The sequence below is a fragment of the Ascaphus truei genome, chromosome 2 (genome assembly GCF_040206685.1).
Source record: "Ascaphus truei isolate aAscTru1 chromosome 2, aAscTru1.hap1, whole genome shotgun sequence".
Classification (NCBI taxonomy): domain Eukaryota; kingdom Metazoa; phylum Chordata; class Amphibia; order Anura; family Ascaphidae; genus Ascaphus; species Ascaphus truei.
The window spans coordinates 411,894,723-411,914,371 of NC_134484.1; the positions used below are offsets into that span (position 1 = coordinate 411,894,723).

Here is a 19,649-nt window from a genome sequence, read left to right on the forward strand (position 1 = left end):
TTTTTTGTTTCAATTTTTTATCTGAATTACTTGAAAGAAATGGACATCATTTAGGGCAATGTTTCTTCCTTTCCTTAAAAGCATGGCCGAGCAGAGCGCAGCGCTGGAGCGCCAGCGCACCTCTACCCACCCTGGACGAGGCCCAAGGCTGCGGACATGGTGCCTTCTCCCGTGCGGAGGCGAGCGGAGGCTGAGGGAACGCGGATGCTTTCCCTGGCCATACCAGACGGGCCGTGGGGGGCGTTCTTAGTGACGTCACAGAGCTGGTTCGCCCTCATTGGGCGAACCGCTCACGTGACCTGTCTGTCGCCTTGAGAAATCAGTTTAACTGATTTCTCACGCAACGCGCGCCCGCTTTTGCGCACACGTGCCCGCACGCCACATGGCACGCCAGACGCCTTAAGGCAGTCTGTTCGCTCAGCCTGCCATACCATGTCCAAAGCCTTAGACTGACACACGCTGCTAAGCTGGGGGTCCAAGTCCTCCTCCCCTTTTTTTATTACTCAACACGTGGCCGTAGGTTAGACAAATGGAAACATACCACTGTGATGTAATTAACACAAGAATATTTATAGCGTAGTTCTCTTAAGCACTCAGATAACATGTGATCCCAAAACAGAATGATCATTCATACATACACAGTATACAGATATTTGAACACTGCCTTCTAGATGCTGCATAGGTGTGTACCATGTCTCTCCCTTTGACCACCCAACCCAGTGTATAAAGGCCTATGTATAGGTGCTGGCACACCGTTGGAGCTCTTGGTTATTGTTTGAAAATAGCAGGCCTGTGCTTCAGGTAGATGGCTGCTCAGCGCGGATTCCACTGCTGGAGTTAATCTGTGATCTGGTCACCCAGCGTCCGATGAGTTGAACTCCTCACAGACTGACTCATAATCACTCCTAATATCCCAGAGGTCCCTCAGTGTTGCGCCAGCTCTGCCTCTGCCTGATCTGCCAGGGACTCTAAAGACTCTCTCTCCTAGACCCTCCTCTCCAGAATCCAATCTTATTGGCTGAGGCCTTGTCCATCACAAGTCACATCCTGAGCACACTTTGGAGAGGAGCCAGGCAGGGGCGGTGTATATGTGTCAGCTGCATGCATTTACAAGGGGGTTACACATAATATGGTACTATTAAATAATATTATTTTGTTACGGGCACCACTATCCACACATTCTTCAATAGGCTTTCATTGTGTTGGAATTGGGTAACTTTTTTGTTTTCTTGAGAAATTGTACACACAACTTTAAACTTAAACACAAAAAAGTCAAATACTTCATCCTAGTGGCCACAATGAGTGAATTTGAGAGTCCTCTTCTACACACCAAATTGTTGATAAAAGTGCTCTCGTTGTAGATGTCAGTCTTTTAAATATTACAGTCTCCAGCCACCTGCTCTCTTTTTTGACACAGCCACCTGTTACCTATAATCTATTGACTCATGCTTGCCAACATACTGTACATATATTTTCAGTTTTATCAATACACAAAGGACTAGATTGATAAAAATGAGCTACTTGAATAACTAACAAACAAACTATGTTTGAATAATACATAATATTCATGACATCATCTTTATAGGCAATTTAAATTAGACATATTCTAATGATACTTTTTGGTACTGCAGGACACTCCTCCATTCCTCTATTTCAAGGCACATTTTGCCTTTGAATGAAAAGTCAGCATGAGCTGAAACTGCAGTTTTTGTGCATGGTGAGGGTTTAATTATTTAGCATGATATTATCCAGTAGGTTTTACTAATAACTCTGGGGAAACAATATTTTTTTCTGTACCAGATTCATGACAGTTTTGTATTCTCAGATAGCGGAAAGCAGCTGAATTTTAGGGACAGTAAGCTGTGAAGTATTATCATAGTGCCTTTTTAAAGGAGCAATCTAAGCACTTTTTTTCAAACATTTATTTAAAAAAAATGTTTACATAGGTTTGAAGCATGAGGTCTCCAGAGCTAACCCCCTGCTTCCTGATATACTTACCTCTATAGTAGGTGCCTGTTGCCACTCCGGCTGAGATAGCTGGGGTTTTAAGCTCCCTTGTCACACGGGCCAATAGGATGGCAAACCTGATGATGTCACGGGTTCCTATTGGCCCGCAGGGCACGGGAGCTTTGAAACTCTGCCATAATGTGAACCCTATTAGCCGAGCAGAGTGGCTACTGGCACCCCCTACAGAGGTAAGTATCTCCGGAAGCAGGGGGTCCCCAGAGCTGAAATTAATGGGGTTCAAAATGTACCAAAAAAAGCCCACTTGGGTCTTTAAATGGCATATTTTTAGATTCTGAATCAAAATTATTTATTTATAATACAATTTTGTGTATTCTTCAGGGGAAACCCAAAATCTGCATTTTTAACTATTCAAAGTTCACCTTCAAGTTTTCCTTGCCTCTTTTTTGTGTGAATGCTAATTTTATGCAGTAAATTGAAGTTAATCCGGCACTCAAAAACATGTCAATTGCAGTAATACTGCATCAGGAAAGAGTGTTTACTCTACCCATTTCAGGATCCTTCCTTACTTCATTAGGCTATTGACTCTCTTGGATACAGTAAAGGCTTTTTCTTATTTATTAATGAGCCTGTTTTGGAGTGTTAGATTAGCTTAATCTAATAAATCTATCTTTATCCCATTCCTGGTGTGAGAAAAGAGATCCATGGCAACTGGTACAGTATCATTCTTGAAAGTACTTTTCAGTATACTGTATTCTACACAACCTTAAGTGTATGATTATCTGTTATTCCCTTATAATTTTATACAGAGCAACATACATGCTTTCTTTTCGGAAGTCAATTAGCTCTAACCATTTAGACATCATCTTGTGCAGTAGTGTAAATTCTAGATCCAAAATACATTCACGTCATTGTAATGTCATGCCATCATTTCTTTTTGGCATGTGTCTTGTCTGCAGAGAGATTGAAGCACTTGTATTCTTAAAGGTTTCAAGCTAAAATGAATGGATGAAGAAATGTACTAATATACAAGATTTTTGCATATGGGAGTATTAGTCTTATGACCTATTTCACTAGTGGAGTGTATTATGATGCTTCAAGCTGCCCAGTAAATTAGACTTGTGTAGCCAGGTACCCTCCGGTCTCCCCGCGCTCCCGTTTCCCCCCCTCCTTACCCTCAGTATGTTATGTAGGGCAAAGGAGTTGCCGGTGGTTCTCGCACCAGGGCGCCGCCATGTTGGGCGTGCGCGCGCACGAGTGCAGAGTTGCGCAGGCGCAAAAGCAGCGAGGGCCTGGAAGAGCCACAGAAGGTTGCGCATGAGCGGGGCAAGGTCGCGGCGGCCATTAGAGTCGTGCATGCGCAGTTTCCTATGCGCACGCGGTCACAATGTTAATCAGGCAGCTCAGAGACTACAACTCCCATGATGCTTAGGGAGAAAGCTGCCTGGTGACTCACGAGAGCCAATGGAATGGCTGGATTGCTTCTGAAGAAAGGAAGGACTACTGCCTGCTGGGAGAGGAAGTCAGGAGTCAAGTCAGGAAGCCGGGAACCTGAAGGTGCAGGTTAGGTCCACGGAGCAGTGCTCCAGGGACTAGGCCAGTGGTATACCCCCAGGGCCCAGTTAGTCCCCTGAGACACTGTAGAGAAGTAACTGTATGATGTAGGGAACTGCCTTAAGACAGGGACTCCTTCACTGTACTCATAGAGAGAGGGATGCTGCAGGACAGTGCCTGACTGTCAGTACAGCGTGAAGCTGAAAGAGCATCTGACTTCATAGCAGAGACTATTTGCAAAGGGATCATCCGGCTGGGGATCCCTCCCCTGGGGAGTCAGCGTGTGTATTCATTCCTGCAGAGAGCAGCGCATCGCGCAGTGGGATCACGTTGCTGAGCTGCCTTTCATCTAAGGGTCATCCTGGTTAGGACAGTAACCAGGGAGGTAGTATAAGTGCACCAACGGGCCCCAACACAGGGCAGCGCTATCCCTCACATTCACATTAACTTTATAGCTGGTGGACACTCAGAGGTTAAGTGCCCTGGCACATTGGTACACCAAGGACAAAGGGTGATGCAAGGACTGATATGTGATGTAATGCCATGATTGACATGTGGGGTGATACCTGATGCTTTTGATGTAATGATGTTATGCACTGATAAGTTTGCCTAAGTTACAGTACATGCTCAGTAAATACTGTTTCGTTCCACTGTGTGTATTTACTGTATGATTGGTCTGGTGAGGGCACACTCCCACCACGCTGTGATCACTCATTAGTGGAGGCGCTGCATCGAGTGTAAGTATACCCCAGGCTCCCAGTGGCGGAGGTTCAGGTTCAGGCCTCACGGGTGACAGCAGTACTAGTAGTTATAGTACCCTAGGGGTACACCCGCTACACTTGTTATAAAATAACAATTGCTACCTCATCTCCCGTTGAAGTTACAGCTTTATTCTGGCCGTTAAAGCGAGGCTAACCCCAGGCACCCATACTGTTCTCCCGGTCAACTATCATTATAATGGAGTCTAAAGTCTAATTTACTGGCAACAGAGGTGTGGAAGCTGGGACCATTGAGGTTTAGCACTACAGAATTGTAGATCTATTAAGGTACAAACAAAAGTATATAAAATAAAACTTGATCAGCACAGTCCTGCTTTAAATGATACCATGACATTCGAGCCTTATCCCCAAGTACTCTAATATCATAAACAGGCTCACATTTGCTCATTGCATTATTGCATGTTTTTCGTAACAATTACCACTATTAGTTCTTGCTCCTATTTATTTCATTCAGGATTGCAAAGAAAATATTTAATATCTAAAAAACAGACATGTACAAAGTGGAAATGATGTAATTAATGAAATCACAAACAAATATGTAGTTTTCCTTTTGTATAAATGTGCAGTGCTATGTAAGCGACAATGGGCATGATTTTTGTTAATGTGGGGAGTCTACGTGCACGGAAACAAGCACAATACATTGTAATGAGACACGCAAGAGAAAAATTAGAAAGCAGAATTCAAAATGCCAAAGGACATTTTGATAACAAATAAGATATCTGGGCACAGAGACTTGCAAAATATAAATTGGGGTGCTTGCTGTTTAGGTATTGTGGAGGACTCGGTTTTGACACAGAAACTATTACACATCACCCCTTTGTGATTGGAATTGACTAAAATAAGAGACTGTACAGTACAGAAGAATTGTTTCATACTTTTCTGTCTGTGTAACAAGGTGAAAGTGATGCAATAGAAACTGGACCAAATGTAACAACACCAACAAAAATACTAATGGTAATACCAGCAATACAGTATAATGCTTTCCTTTGATACCTGTTCCCCGTGGAGTTCTCCTCTTACCTTAAGTTTCATGTTTGCTAAGTTGAATATATTTGTTATTTGTGGAATCACCCTGACCTCTATAAATATAAGTATTTCAGGTTTTTTTTTTTTTAATAATTGTTTACTTCTGAAACCAGAATCGGCCTACAATCTGCTTTTTAGAAATTATTCCTGTTAGGTGGAATTTGTTAAACAAGCCAGTTTGCTTATAAACAACTTTTATGTATTTTATTCTGACTATTTTGTTTTGATACTTACCAAAATCTCCAAGCTGCAATACTTGTGCATAAAACAGCACCATATTTACCAAAGATTGTTTTATTTGTAATGTTTATATAGTATACACTAGAACACCATAGTGTATTGTGTTTTTGGAATACTTTCTGTTTTCACTGATTGCTCCTGTTGCCTTGAGTAACTAACTACTGCTGCATTTTAGAGACAAATCAATATGTGATGTTTTAGGGTAGTCACTGTTGCTGGACGTATTTATGAATTTGGTTGCCTTCCAAGGAAATAAAAGTGACAAGATGCTGATGCCTGGTGGCAGAAACATACTTGTAAAAGTATAGAAGCTAATGGCTGAAAAAGATCGTCCCACATAGCATGCTTATTTTTTCCACTTCATCTAGATTCTAAAACATTCGCTTTTACTTGATCATTGTTCTTTATTCTTTAATTTCTAAACATTGTGTCAATTTTAGACATTTGTTTAAATCCTTTACTTCATTTTTTCTACTTTCCTCCTCTTCTGAGCGACTGGTCCATTGACCCTTTCAGTGACATTCATCTAGTAACCTTTCAGTAAAGTAGCACTGTATCTCATTTCATTGAAGCTACCTTCATTCATCCTTCTTCCCCTTGTATTATCGATACTGGGTCTTTCTCGTTATTCTTTTAATCTCTATTTGTATTACTTTGTTATGGTTCCATACAGCTGTAGCACACTTTATTACCCCCATGAATGCAAGTTAACTCACAAAATCACACTTGTGTTATCTCCTTAACTATTGTTTTCAGTAGCAGTACTGTTAAAAAACGCACACGTGTTAACACAGCTCACTGCATTAACGAGTGCAATAACGTCTGCTCCATCTGTACATCATTTTTCTTTTGTGCTTAGTCTTGCAATCATACTTTCTATTTTCTCCTTTTTCCTTTATGTACCTAATTTTTGTTAAATAAATCATGACACGGTGTAATATGTCATGTGTTGTTGTTCATCTGAGGTTGTACTGTATTTACCTAATTTTTAGACCTGCTAAGGAACAGATGATAATTATTATGTAGAACCATAGAATTCAACGAGGGTGTACTTTCTTTTTCACACAACTGTATAATGTTAGTGCCCTTCCTGTCCACAGGAACAGTGTCTTTTTTCTTCTGCTTGGTGCTCTAACACAGACATAACGGGCAAGATTGAGATGACATCAGATGAGGGCGGAGGAAATAATAGATTAACACAGGAAGCTGAATTTAGGGTCTCCACTGAAAAGGAAACCATTTAATTTTCAAAGAAGATTTAATAATAATAAGATTTGTTTAAATAAGCCAATGTAATAAATAGGTTGTTTAAATATAGATTTTTGCCAAAAAAAAATGTAAGAACCAACTCTAAAATTTGAGTACAGTATGTTTGAATCAATAAATGGAAACAATATTGTTAAAATAAAATCCTGTGTGATATGCAACTAAAATGTGTACTTGCTTTTGTATATTGTCTCCTAAAGAGGGTTGTAAGTGTCTTGGAAAACATCAGCTTTAGGTCAAGTATGTTATATACAAAATATTTGCAATTCTTTTTTACTCTTCGTAAGATACAAACTGTGCTACAGTACAAGACCGCAAACTGTGAGGAGTTATAACTCTGTACTTCAAATTGTGTCTCAGTACTGGCTCATATCCTTCGACTTTTAAGCATGCCGTTTAACTAGTTCTTCTATTTAGAAAGAACTCGGTCACATGACCTTGCACATCAGGGTCATAAGTCTGAACATTTTATTTTATTTTGCAAACAGTTCGCACATGTACTGTATTACTTTAAAACTACTTGAACGTCTTGTTTAAAACTGCATAATACCATTTTACTCCTGTAACTCCCTCATTGATGCACTTTAGTCTGGATTCCTCCCTAACCACTCCACAGACACTGCTCTAAAAAAATTACCAAGGATCTGCTCAAGGCAAAATTACAGTTTTCCTTGCTAATGTCACGAGACCTCTCTGCTGCCTTTGATAGTCGACTACCCTCTCCTGTTCCATACTCTCCACTCCATTAGCCTTTGCGGCACTGTCCTCTTGGTTCTCTTCCTATCTAGTTGACCACTCCTTCAGTGTTTCCTTTGCTGGCACACCTTTTTCTCCACTTCCACTCAAAGTTGGTGTCCCCCAGAACTTTGTTCTATTACCTCTTCTCTTTTCTTTTTATACCAGTTCCCTGGACAAACTAATACAATCATGTATCTTTCTCTGCCAGCTCTATGCTGATGCCACACAAATCTACCCGTTTCTCCATTCTTATCACTAATTGTCTTTCTACTATTTTATTGTGGATGTCCCACCACTACGTCAAACTCAACATGTTCAAAACAGAATGAATAATTTCCCTCCCTTGGCATCTAACCCTGTTCCCGAGTTTTCGTCGACAATAGAAAACTCCACTATCCTCCATAAACCAGATGTCTAGGTGTCATATTTGACTTCTCCATCTCCTTTACAGCAGATATCCCATACCTAAACAATTCCTGATGCTCCCACTTCTGAAGTATTACTAAAATATGATCTTTCCTCACCTAGTCTGTCTACCACTCTTCTGACTGTTCCCCACTCTAGTATATCGCTACTGCCACTACCAGTCTGTCTTCTTCTCCCCTGTGCAAATCCCTACACTGGCTAACCATACACCATATAATCCATTTCATGTTTCTGGTTCTTCCATACAAAGCTCTCCAAGAGACAGCCCCCCTCTATATTTCCAATCTAATCCTCCAGTACTCTCCCACATATAATCTCTGCTTGCTTTATGACTACCACTCTCCTACTATTTGCTTCCTCTCATTCTCTTCTCCGGGACTGCGTCCCAACTGTGTACTTCCCTTGGCCGGCACCATCATTGACACTTTCAAAAGTTCACACAAACCCCACCTCTTTAAAGAGGTCTACCCTCCTGACAAGCCTACGAATATTACCATGCTTGGTGGCCTTATACCCCCACCTATTCTTGTGTCATCACTCTAGTTTGCAAGCTTCTTGGAGCAGGGACCTCATTACTGATTGTTTCATTATGTTTTAAGTTGTATGTATTTTATGGTTTGTTCTTGTGTGTGCTGCGCTGGAAAACATGTTGGCGTACTATAAATAAAAGAGAACAATATTAATACTTTCTCATTGGATTGATGTTTAGATGAAAAGGGGTTATTTGGCTACTCAACTAGTTGGGGTCTGACCATGCCTTAAAGCAGCAATCCCGGCAAAAAAAATACAAATACAACTCCGGAGGAATTCCCGATTCCATTGCTATAAAAATAATTAATGCAAAAAAATATGCATCTGAAATTTCTGCTTTAAATAAAATATAACAGTTGACTACATTTTTTCAGAATGCTATATAAAATATTTGCTGTTTTCTTAACTTAAATCAGATTAGCTGTTAGTTGAAGTCAGAAAAGAAGCCTATCTGAGAATGTATTGATTGCTATTCAAATGTTTGTTTGTTTTTACTTCAAAATATTGGTGTTTATTTCATCCTCTCCCCACATAGATTAAAAGCCTATGTATACCAACATATGCCCAGAAACCCTGAATGCAAAGAATTTGCATTTCTTTTCATTCTATTGTAATATAAGGACATAGGGCCTCATGCAGTAAGCCCCGATAAGGCTTTTTCGGCATTTTATAGCCGTTTTTTGCCCTCCTGATTCAGTAAGCCCCGATAAGTGGGAATTATCGGCAACTTTTCTTCCGAAAAAAAAAATTTCGCCACCCGGCTGCCGATAAGCCACTTATCGGGACTTTTTTTTCCCGCCTGAATTCAGTAAGCCCCGATCAGCTTTTTGGTGCTGATCGGCAGGCCAGATTGGAGATTTTATGGCCAATCCAGCCCGCCAACTAAAGTTGGCAACTTGCTGAAGGAGAAGCATCGGCAAGGGCGACACTTAGGAAAAATCAGCCCTTTTTCCTGCCTGTGATTGATGCCGGGGGTCTCCGGAGCTGATACCCACACCGGAGCCCCCCGGCATGCATCCGAGGCAGGAAAAAGGCATTTAAAAGCCACTTCATTACCTTAGCGGCTAACCGCTAAGGCAATGAAGGGGTTAACCCACCGTGCCAGCGTTATTGTGGGTAGCGGGGATGGGTGAGGGGGGTATTTGGCCCTGGGTGTGAGTTTAGGACTTGCGGGGGGGATGCGGGGGCACTTAACCCCTTCACGACCGTAGCGGTTAATACCGCTACGGTCCTGAAGGGGTTAAGGCCTCCCACTACCCACCCGCAAGCCCTAAACAACCACCGTTGGGGCTAATGCCCCCTTCACACACCCCCACTACCCACAATAATAAAAAAAACACACCCCAGCCCCACAATAACGAATTAAATAAATAATTAAATAATTATATATATATATATATATATATATATATATATATATATACCCAACAACACCTATACCCCCCTAACATACAGTATAGTAATGGGCAGAATGACTATTATCCACAAATGGATAATAGTGCAGTTGTCCATTTACAATACATACACAACAATAAAGACTTTAAATACATATAGCACTCACCCATGTCCCACTGCCACGATGAAGGCCATCCTCATCTTCATCCTGCCCATGCCCCATCCGCTTCTGCAAAACAAACACAAGAATTACAACATCCAAATTAATGTCCCCTAACCCCTTAATCACCATAGCGGTTATTAACCGCTACAGTTATTAAGGGGTTAAGCCACCATCACCCACATACCCTCCCCCACAAAGCCCCCCAACCACCCTCACCCAATACCCACAGGGGAGTCCTACCAAATACCCTTGGGCCTAATACCCCCTCCCCCAGCACATACAGTACAATAATGTGCCAAATAACTATTATCCACATAGGGATAATACATTATTTGGCCATTATTAAACACATTCAATACCGTTAAAATGTAAAGAAAATTGTACTAACCTCATCAATAAGAAGTCTCCGTCGCCAGCATCATCCTTGGGGTCCGTTGCCAACATTAGAAATAGCCACAACATTTGAATATCATTAACATAACACTGAACCCCTTAATCACCTTATCGGGTACTAACCTGAAAGGTAATTAAGGGGTGAAGCCATCCTGCAATGCCTACAACAGTTATGCATAACATCCTCAGTGAAATAAAAACCAATTGCCTAACCAAATTCCATTTAATCATTCAATCTGTAGGCTCACATGCCTCATAAAACATTGCATTTACAGTGTATACATGTAGCATAACATGTAAACTGCATGTACACGCTGCAAATCAATGTTAACAATACAATAATGCCACTCAAATCGCCATACATCACAAGAAGTATATTATTTAATACAATAAACTCACCATCAATGAATTACCACACATCAATTACATCCCTAAACAATTAAAATACCATCCATACCAATTACACAATGAACTAAAGCTATCCTAACAGAGAACAACTTCAAAACATAGTCAAAAGTACACCAACAATTACAATATACTAAAGCAAGGCTTTCCATATCCTACTGTACGGCCTGGAAGCCCAAAACTTACATCTGTCTAAAAATAAAATACATTTAGCACACATCAATGCATAGCCACAATGATTAACAATACAGAATTAGAAGCTTTAACAACTCTATCATTTCTTACCCTGTATATATATCTGTACACATACATACAGACATACATACACTGGGAAGAAATGATATGCATTATAAAAAATGAAAACATGAAAAAGCAACACAAAAAACAGTTACATTAAGTACATTTCTTTATTTAACTTACCATTACTTGCCCCCACCGACTCCCGTTGATCAGCTTACTCACGAACCAATCCACGACACCATCCAGGAACAAATCCACGAACCAAACCAGGAACCAATCCAAGAACAAGTGCAGGAACCAATCCAGGAAGCAAGCCACGAAGAAATCCAAGAAACAATCCACGACACGATCCAGGAACAGGAACCCATAAAAGAAAAAAACATAACAAATTAAACATTAAAATAATAAAACATAACAATCAAGGGTTGTACTAGTTTTATTCTTAGTGAATCTGTATTACAATACCTTGTTCCGGGGTCTTCTTGACGTCCGGTGCCACGCCCTGGTCTTCAATCTTCAGGAGGAGGTCCTTCCTCCTCGGCGTCTGGCTTCAAAATGAGACGACATAGGCTTTTATAGGCCTATGACGTCACATTTGTCGTCATATGGTTCCCACGGCCCTGATTGGGCCGTGAAAACCATGTGTTTTGGCCGATGTAAAAAAATTGATGACGTCACTTAAAGGCAATGCCAGCACAGCCAATCAGAATGGCTTTGCTGCTATTGCCTTTAAGAAAACATCATGAAATGACACATGGCCGGACTCACATGGTAAGCCAGCCAATCAGAGCGTGGGAACTCCATCCCTACTCTGATTGGTTCAAGTACCATGTGAGTCCGGCCATGTGTCATTTCATGACGTTTTCTTAAAGGCAATAGCAGCAAAGCCATTCTGATTGGCTGTGCTGGCATTGCCTTTAAGTGACGTCATCAATTTTTTTACATCGGCCAAAACACATGGTTTTCACGGCCCAATCAGGGCCGTGGGAACCATATGACGACAAATGTGACGTCATAGGCCTATAAAAGCCTATGTCGTCTCATTTTGAAGCCAGACGCCGAGGAGGAAGGACCTCCTCCTGAAGATTGAAGACCAGGGCGTGGCACCGGACGTCAAGAAGACCCCGGAACAAGGTATTGTAATACAGATTCACTAAGAATAAAACTAGTACAACCCTTGATTGTCATGTTTTATTATTTTAATGTTTAATTTGTTATGTTTTTTTCTTTTATGGGTTCCTGTTCCTGGATCGTGTCGTGGATTGTTTCTTGGATTTCTTCGTGGCTTGCTTCCTGGATTGGTTCCTGCACTTGTTCTTGGATTGGTTCCTGGTTTGGTTCGTGGATTTGTTCCTGGATGGTGTCGTGGATGGTGTCGTGGATTGGTTCGTGAGTAAGCTGATCAACGGGAGTCGGTGGGGGCAAGTAATGGTAAGTTAAATAAAGAAATGTACTTAATGTAACTGTTTTTTGTGTTGCTTTTTCATGTTTTCATTTTTTATAATGCATATCATTTCTTCCCAGTGTATGTATGTCTGTATGTATGTGTACAGATATATATACAGGGTAAGAAATGATAGAGTTGTTAAAGCTTCTAATTCTGTATTGTTAATCATTGTGGCTATGCATTGATGTGTGCTAAATGTATTTTATTTTTAGACAGATGTAAGTTTTGGGCTTCCAGGCCGTACAGTAGGATATGGAAAGCCTTGCTTTAGTATATTGTAATTGTTGGTGTACTTTTGACTATGTTTTGAAGTTGTTCTCTGTTAGGATAGCTTTAGTTCATTGTGTAATTGGTATGGATGGTATTTTAATTGTTTAGGGATGTAATTGATGTGTGGTAATTCATTGATGGTGAGTTTATTGTATTAAATAATATACTTCTTGTGATGTATGGCGATTTGAGTGGCATTATTGTATTGTTAACATTGATTTGCAGCGTGTACATGCAGTTTACATGTTATGCTACATGTATACACTGTAAATGCAATGTTTTATGAGGCATGTGAGCCTACAGATTGAATGATTAAATGGAATTTGGTTAGGCAATTGGTTTTTATTTCACTGAGGATGTTATGCATAACTGTTGTAGGCATTGCAGGATGGCTTCACCCCTTAATTACCTTTCAGGTTAGTACCCGATAAGGTGATTAAGGGGTTCAGTGTTATGTTAATGATATTCAAATGTTGTAGCTATTTCTAATGTTGGCAACGGACCCCAAGGATGATGCTGGCGACGGAGACTTCTTATTGATGAGGTTAGTACAATTTTCTTTACATTTTAACGGTATTGAATGTGTTTAATAATGGCCAAATAATGTATTATCCCTATGTGGATAATAGTTATTTGGCACATTATTGTACTGTATGTGCTGGGGGAGGGGGTATTAGGCCCAAGGGTATTTGGTAGGACTCCCCTGTGGGTATTGGGTGAGGGTGGTTGGGGGGCTTTGTGGGGGAGGGTATGTGGGTGATGGTGGCTTAACCCCTTAATAACTGTAGCGGTTAATAACCGCTATGGTGATTAAGGGGTTAGGGGACATTAATTTGGATGTTGTAATTCTTGTGTTTGTTTTGCAGAAGCGGATGGGGCATGGGCAGGATGAAGATGAGGATGGCCTTCATCGTGGCAGTGGGACATGGGTGAGTGCTATATGTATTTAAAGTCTTTATTGTTGTGTATGTATTGTAAATGGACAACTGCACTATTATCCATTTGTGGATAATAGTCATTCTGCCCATTACTATACTGTATGTTGTGTATTGATGCTATGTTTATTGGGGGCATTTGTCCCCAATAAACATGCTACTATGCGTTAACCCCTTCATTGCCTTAGCGGCTATCCGCTATGGTAATGAAGCAGCATTAATGTATTTTAATAATATTGTGCGGAAGCAGGAGGCCCCCTGAGCTGAAGCGCATTTATTTGTGGCTCAGAGACCCCCTGCCTCCCGAGTTACAGGCCCCGGTTTGGGCCATCGGTTACAGTGTGGACGCCATGTTTATTGCGGGGACGCTATAAACATGGCGGCAACACTGCCACCCGATGACACATACCGGGGCCTGTAACTCGGGAAGCAGGGGGTCCCTGCTCCACAAAGCAATGCGGTTCAGCTCAGGGGACCCCCTGCTCACTGTACAGTATAATTAAAAAGACATTCATGCTGCTTCATTACCGTTGCACATAGCCGCCAAGGTAAGGAACGAGTCTTTATTGATGTGTGTGTGTTTTATTTATACTGTACATGTGCAGAGGGTCTCCGGAGCAGAACAGCGTTGGTTTGAGGTCCGGGGACCCCCTGCCCCCCGAGATACAGGCCCCTTTATGGGGTGCCGGTATCCCTCTGGTTTGTTTACAGGTCGCGGTCACGTGATCGGGACCTTTAAACGCCGAGGGATACCGGCACCTCATAAAGGGGCCTGTATCTCGGGGGGTAGGGGGTCCCCGGACCTCAAACCAACGCGGTTCAGCTCCGAAGACCCCCTGCACATGTACACTATGAATAAAAGTTGTTTTTAAATACTTTTTTTGGTGCCGAAGTTTGCGCTGAGAGAGCGGCTTGTCTCTCTCAGCTGCAAACATCTATCGGCACCAAAGGCTTATCGGGAGCCTTATCGGGAGGCAGGCTGTATCGCCACAGCTCATCGGCAGCTTTGCTTTCGCAGTGCTTCAGCAGGGATCGGAAGGATTCGGCCCTTACTGAATACTGCGAGGGCAAATCGCCCAAAAAAAACATTTTCGCAATTCGTGCCGAAAATTTTGTATCGGGGCTTACTGCATGAGGCCCATAGTGTGTTTTCTGCTAGATGGTCCAGCAACGCCTTGCAAAGCAATGGCAGCAAATGGGATAACGACTCATACACATTTGGATTAGCCACGATGCTGCATTCTAGATTTTCCCCCCGTCTTACAAATACCTGTGTTCATTTTGCTTTGCAGGCTTCGGTTCCTGATTGGTGAAGGTTATGAAGACAGAATTGTAATTGCTCATGACATACATACGAAGAACAGGCTGGTGAAATATGGTGGCCATGGGTACTCGCACATCCTCACCAACATTGTTCCCAAGATGTTACTCAGAGACATACCCCAAAAAACCATTGACAAGATATTATTGGAGAATCCGAAGAAATGGCTGACTTTTAAATAGTGCGAGTTTGCTGGCTTTAGAAGTATAGGTTAGACTCCAGTCCTCAAGGGCCCACCAACAGGTCAAGTCTTCGACTGAGCCACTGATTGAGCCACCTATGCTGAAGCAGGGATATCCTAAAGACCTGTTGGTGGCTTTTGAGGGCTGGAGTTGCCCACTCTTGGGTTAGACCGTGAAAAGACTTAATGGAAACCAAAAAGGGAGGAACTGAATTTTAATTGGGAATCGCTATATCCTAGATATTTTTGTCACAGAATGAAACATTTAACAATTAATTGAATTCCAACATGCAGTTCGTTATATTCAAGGGGCGCAGCAAGTAATAATATGAATAATGCACAACTTGTAGAAAAGTAAAGTGGTTCCAACTAAAGTACTCCCCTCTGGAACAATTTGTTGTTCCTTGTAATATTGATGATGCTTGTAATTATCCTGCTGTTCTTTAATTAATGCTTGATTCTGAGCATGGCAATTTAAATTACTTTCTGGCAAAAAGTTTGGATATCACCTTTTTTTTTTTAAATAATTTTTAGATAAACTAGGTTATCATACAGTACATGTTTTATGAAATGCATGTCTTACCTTAATCTTTTAGTGCATCTTTTAAACATCAATTGACTGATATTTATTTTAAGGTGTTAAAATTGTGTGTAATTTTTCATAATTTATGATTCACGGTAAGCTGTATGCATTGAAGATGTTCAAAGAAAAATATAAAAAATACATGATAAACAAAGTGATTTTTAATTTTATCGACATAGCAAAGGTTACAAAGTAACCACTTTATAAATCAGTCTGTCAAAATATAATGTTAAAAAAAAAATGCTTTTCATTTGAATATATAGCTAGGACATGGTATTTCGGAGTGGGACTTAGCAAATGCTACTCCAGAATGTGGCATACTGAATTAGCGCAGTCAACACATTCAAGAAACACATGTGCTATCATTGAATAATTAAATTTTCCTTGCAGTGCTTTTCTTAATGACGTGAGAAGTACTTCTTGTTCTTGACAAAATTAATCAACAAGGAGAAACATTGATAAATTCTTTAAACCATATTAGAAATTTAAAAATAATCACACACTGGTGTAATATTTTTTATTGTAAACGGAATCCTGCATTAGATTGCTTCAGTAGATTGTTTAACTCATCTTTTACCTCTTTGTTGAACTCCACCTGGAGCTGAAATAGTTCATTTTATTATCTATCGATATACAGATGTAGGAGGCATTGTTGCACCCGCTGGCGGGCGACGGTGGGTGAAATAGTGCCGTAGCCCGCCCCTTTTTTGCGCGCATCTAGTGCAGACACTATGACAGCTGCTCTTGCTGGCACATCGTGTGTATCTCGCTGCAACACACCAACAGGAGAAATAATGGCTGCTACATCTGTACTGTAGTAATATGAATGTTACGTTTCAATCTCTTTTTTGGGTAGAAGTCCTAAATTGCTTCTTCGAAATTTATTTGCAATCGGTTTTTTTACTTTCACCTAAACTTACATCAACCCCAGCAAATATACTTTTCAAAAGATAAATGTATGGCAGCAAGTATTCAGGGCATTTTGGGTCAATGTGTTACAAAATGTTGCACTCAGAAGAGAAAGCATTGCTAGTGTTAACATGAACCAAACTTAACCACTATACTGTAGGAAACCAGTATAAATATCTACTGATCTTTATACAAATGTCTATTATTTGTAGACTTGCTTACGTCTGAATGTGCATATATACTGTATATATATACAGTGGTCGACAAATCACCAAAAAATCTACTCGCCACCTAGTACCATATGTGTGCTGCTTGGGCCAATAGGAGCTCGCCACGATGTTAAATCCACTCCCCGGGGCGTGCAAATGTAATGTATAGTAGATATAGTATGTATATAGTATGTAGTACTATAGTATAGTATAGTATATGTATAGTATAGTATGTATAGTAGATATAGTATGTATATAGTATATGTATAGTATAGTATGTATAGTAGATATAGTATGTATATAGTATATAGTATGTAGTACTATAGTATATAGTATGTATAGTAGATTTTTTTGTTCGGCGAGTATATTTTTTGGTGATTTGTCGACCACTACAAATCACCAAAAAATATACTCGCCGAACAAAAATATATATATATATGAGACACAAAGAAAAAACAATAAAGCAGCACCTAAGTGAAGGTATTAAATAAAATATAATAATATAATATAAATACCGAGAATTTGTCTACATATAATAGATGATTAAGTGTCTAATCTAATACATTAAATGAATAAAACAGTGCTACTATAACCTGAATGCTAACACAAACTGTGAATAACAATAAGGGGAAAGAAGAAATCAGTCCTTTCAAATGTCCAATAGATGGTGCAAAAGTATTGTTGGTATTGGGGTCTCCGGCTGCTCTCAGAGGGGATTAACCACATCCGTAGGAGAACTGCAGAAAAGAAAGAGGAGAGAGCGCATGCCCCATAGTATAAAACCGTACATTTAATGATGGGAAAGGGAGGGAGGGGGAAGAATAAAACTCACAAGGGTACAAGGATTAAAAGCATTGTGTGAAATATCACCACCATCCGGTATCTGCAATGGGATCAGAAGTCCATCAGTCTCACAGAGATGAAGGGGCAGTGATCCGTCAGGATGTCCAGGGTACTTCGGATATTCCACAGAAAACGTCCCACGAGTCCCAGAAAATGTCTCCTAGGCTGGATGGCTGTTGTAATGTTTCACGCTCGAACCGGCCAGTTCCTGCGCATGCGTGATGACGTAATGTCCGTGCGTGATGCGTAATGACGCTCCCTGATGCGTTTCATCGCACACGGGCGACTTTATCAAAGGGTATCCTTTGATAAAGTGACGGATCACTGCCCCTTCATCTCTGTGAGACTGATGGACTTCTGATCCCATTGCAGATATCGGATGGTGGTGATATTTCACACAATGCTTTTAATCCTTGTACCCTTGTGAGTTTTATTCTTCCCCCTCCCTCCCTTTCCCATCATTAAATGTACGGTTTTATACTATGGGGCGTGCGCTCTCTCCTCTTTCTTTTCTGCACATATATATATATATATACAGTGGTCGACAAACCACCAAAAAATCTACTCGCCGAACAAAAAAATCTACTCGCCACCTAGTACCAAACGTGTGCTGCTTGGGCCATATATATATATCTCAAACAAATTGGAGTTGCGCCTACTACAATCCCCTGCTAGTAGATATAAACTGAGATGTAGCTGTGATTCTGGCAGACCAATTTTTGCTAGATGTGGCAGTGACTATTGACAGTATCACAGACAAAAGGGTCTAGTAGTGGAATAAAGTGCTAAATATAACACACTTAATGTAAAATCTAAAATAACCAGATAAAATAATCATAAAATAATCAACAATTAAACAATCAAAACTTAGCAAAAAATGTGAAAATTGACCACAAAAAAATATATATAAAATGCAATCATAGAAACCAGTCCCAAAACACAGTCCTCCGGAGTCTTTGCAGGCCGAATACAGGGATCACTGTCTGCTCTATAAAATCTGCAGGGCACTTGCTCCACTACCACCCTATGTGTTTCGTCATTGATGACTTCATCAGGGGCACTTTTGTACAGACATTTGAACCTCAAAAGCATAGTAGCAGTTAAAGGATCTGTGCCGCAGGACTCAACAGCCATTAAGCAAGAGCCGGAAGGTACAGTGGAGCAGTGCATGTTCCCGGGAGAGCTGATTTCGGATGTACACGGTGCGTGGACTCCACATCCGGTTGTGGAGAAAGTGTGCAGCTGATAACAGCAGAAGCCTCGAGGATCCTACTGCAGTGCAGGGTTTTAGAAAATGTTTCTCATAAATGCTCAAGTTCAAGCTGCGTTTGTGAGTGTGCATTTTACTATTATCCAGTCCCGTAAAATTGTGAAAACTTTAATACACTAGGAATACGCCTGTATTTTTTTCTTGTTTTGTCTATATATATATCTATACTATAATTCTTAGTTGGATTCCGTTTGTTTGTTTCTTGGTATGTCCGAAGCATCGAAATCTCAAACGGCACCACGTAGCACAACAAAACTTTCACTGGACATTCTGCTGCGGATTTGTAGGTCAACGCAACTATTTTGAGCTTCCAATGTGACTCACCTCCCAAATTATGGACATTCTAAGTTTCCCTCAGCTGTCCAGCAAAAATGTTAGAGCAGGAGCGGGGGGGGGGGGGGGGAGGTGGGCGTGGGCATGGCTACTAAGGGAAGGGCGTGTCCTTACCTGGATCGGGGCTATGTTTGTGTGTGTGTGTGTCTCTGTGTGTGTGTGTGTGATGTGAGATGTGCGGGGGAGATGTGCCAGCTAGCAGGGGGAGATGTACTAGCGGTGGGGGG

The 19,649-nt window shown here is 40.9% G+C and overlaps 1 protein-coding gene across 6 annotated transcripts in view; it reads left to right on the top strand.

Moving 5' to 3' along the window:
• The window catches only part of PTER (phosphotriesterase related), a 142,785-nt gene extending 126,995 nt beyond the window's left edge, over nt 1-15,790 (top strand). For 4 of the 6 annotated variants that reach the window (XM_075587485.1, XM_075587484.1, XM_075587487.1 and 1 more), the window contains one exon: nt 15,066-15,790. In XM_075587485.1, the coding sequence (XP_075443600.1) occupies nt 15,066-15,276 (211 nt within the window). In that variant the 3' untranslated portion in view covers nt 15,277-15,790. Of the gene's footprint in view, nt 1-6,664; nt 6,804-15,065 lie in introns of those variants that run through there. The other 2 variants (XM_075587490.1, XM_075587488.1) reach the window with 2 other exon arrangements.
• Nucleotides 15,791-19,649: the final 3,859 nt, after the last annotated feature.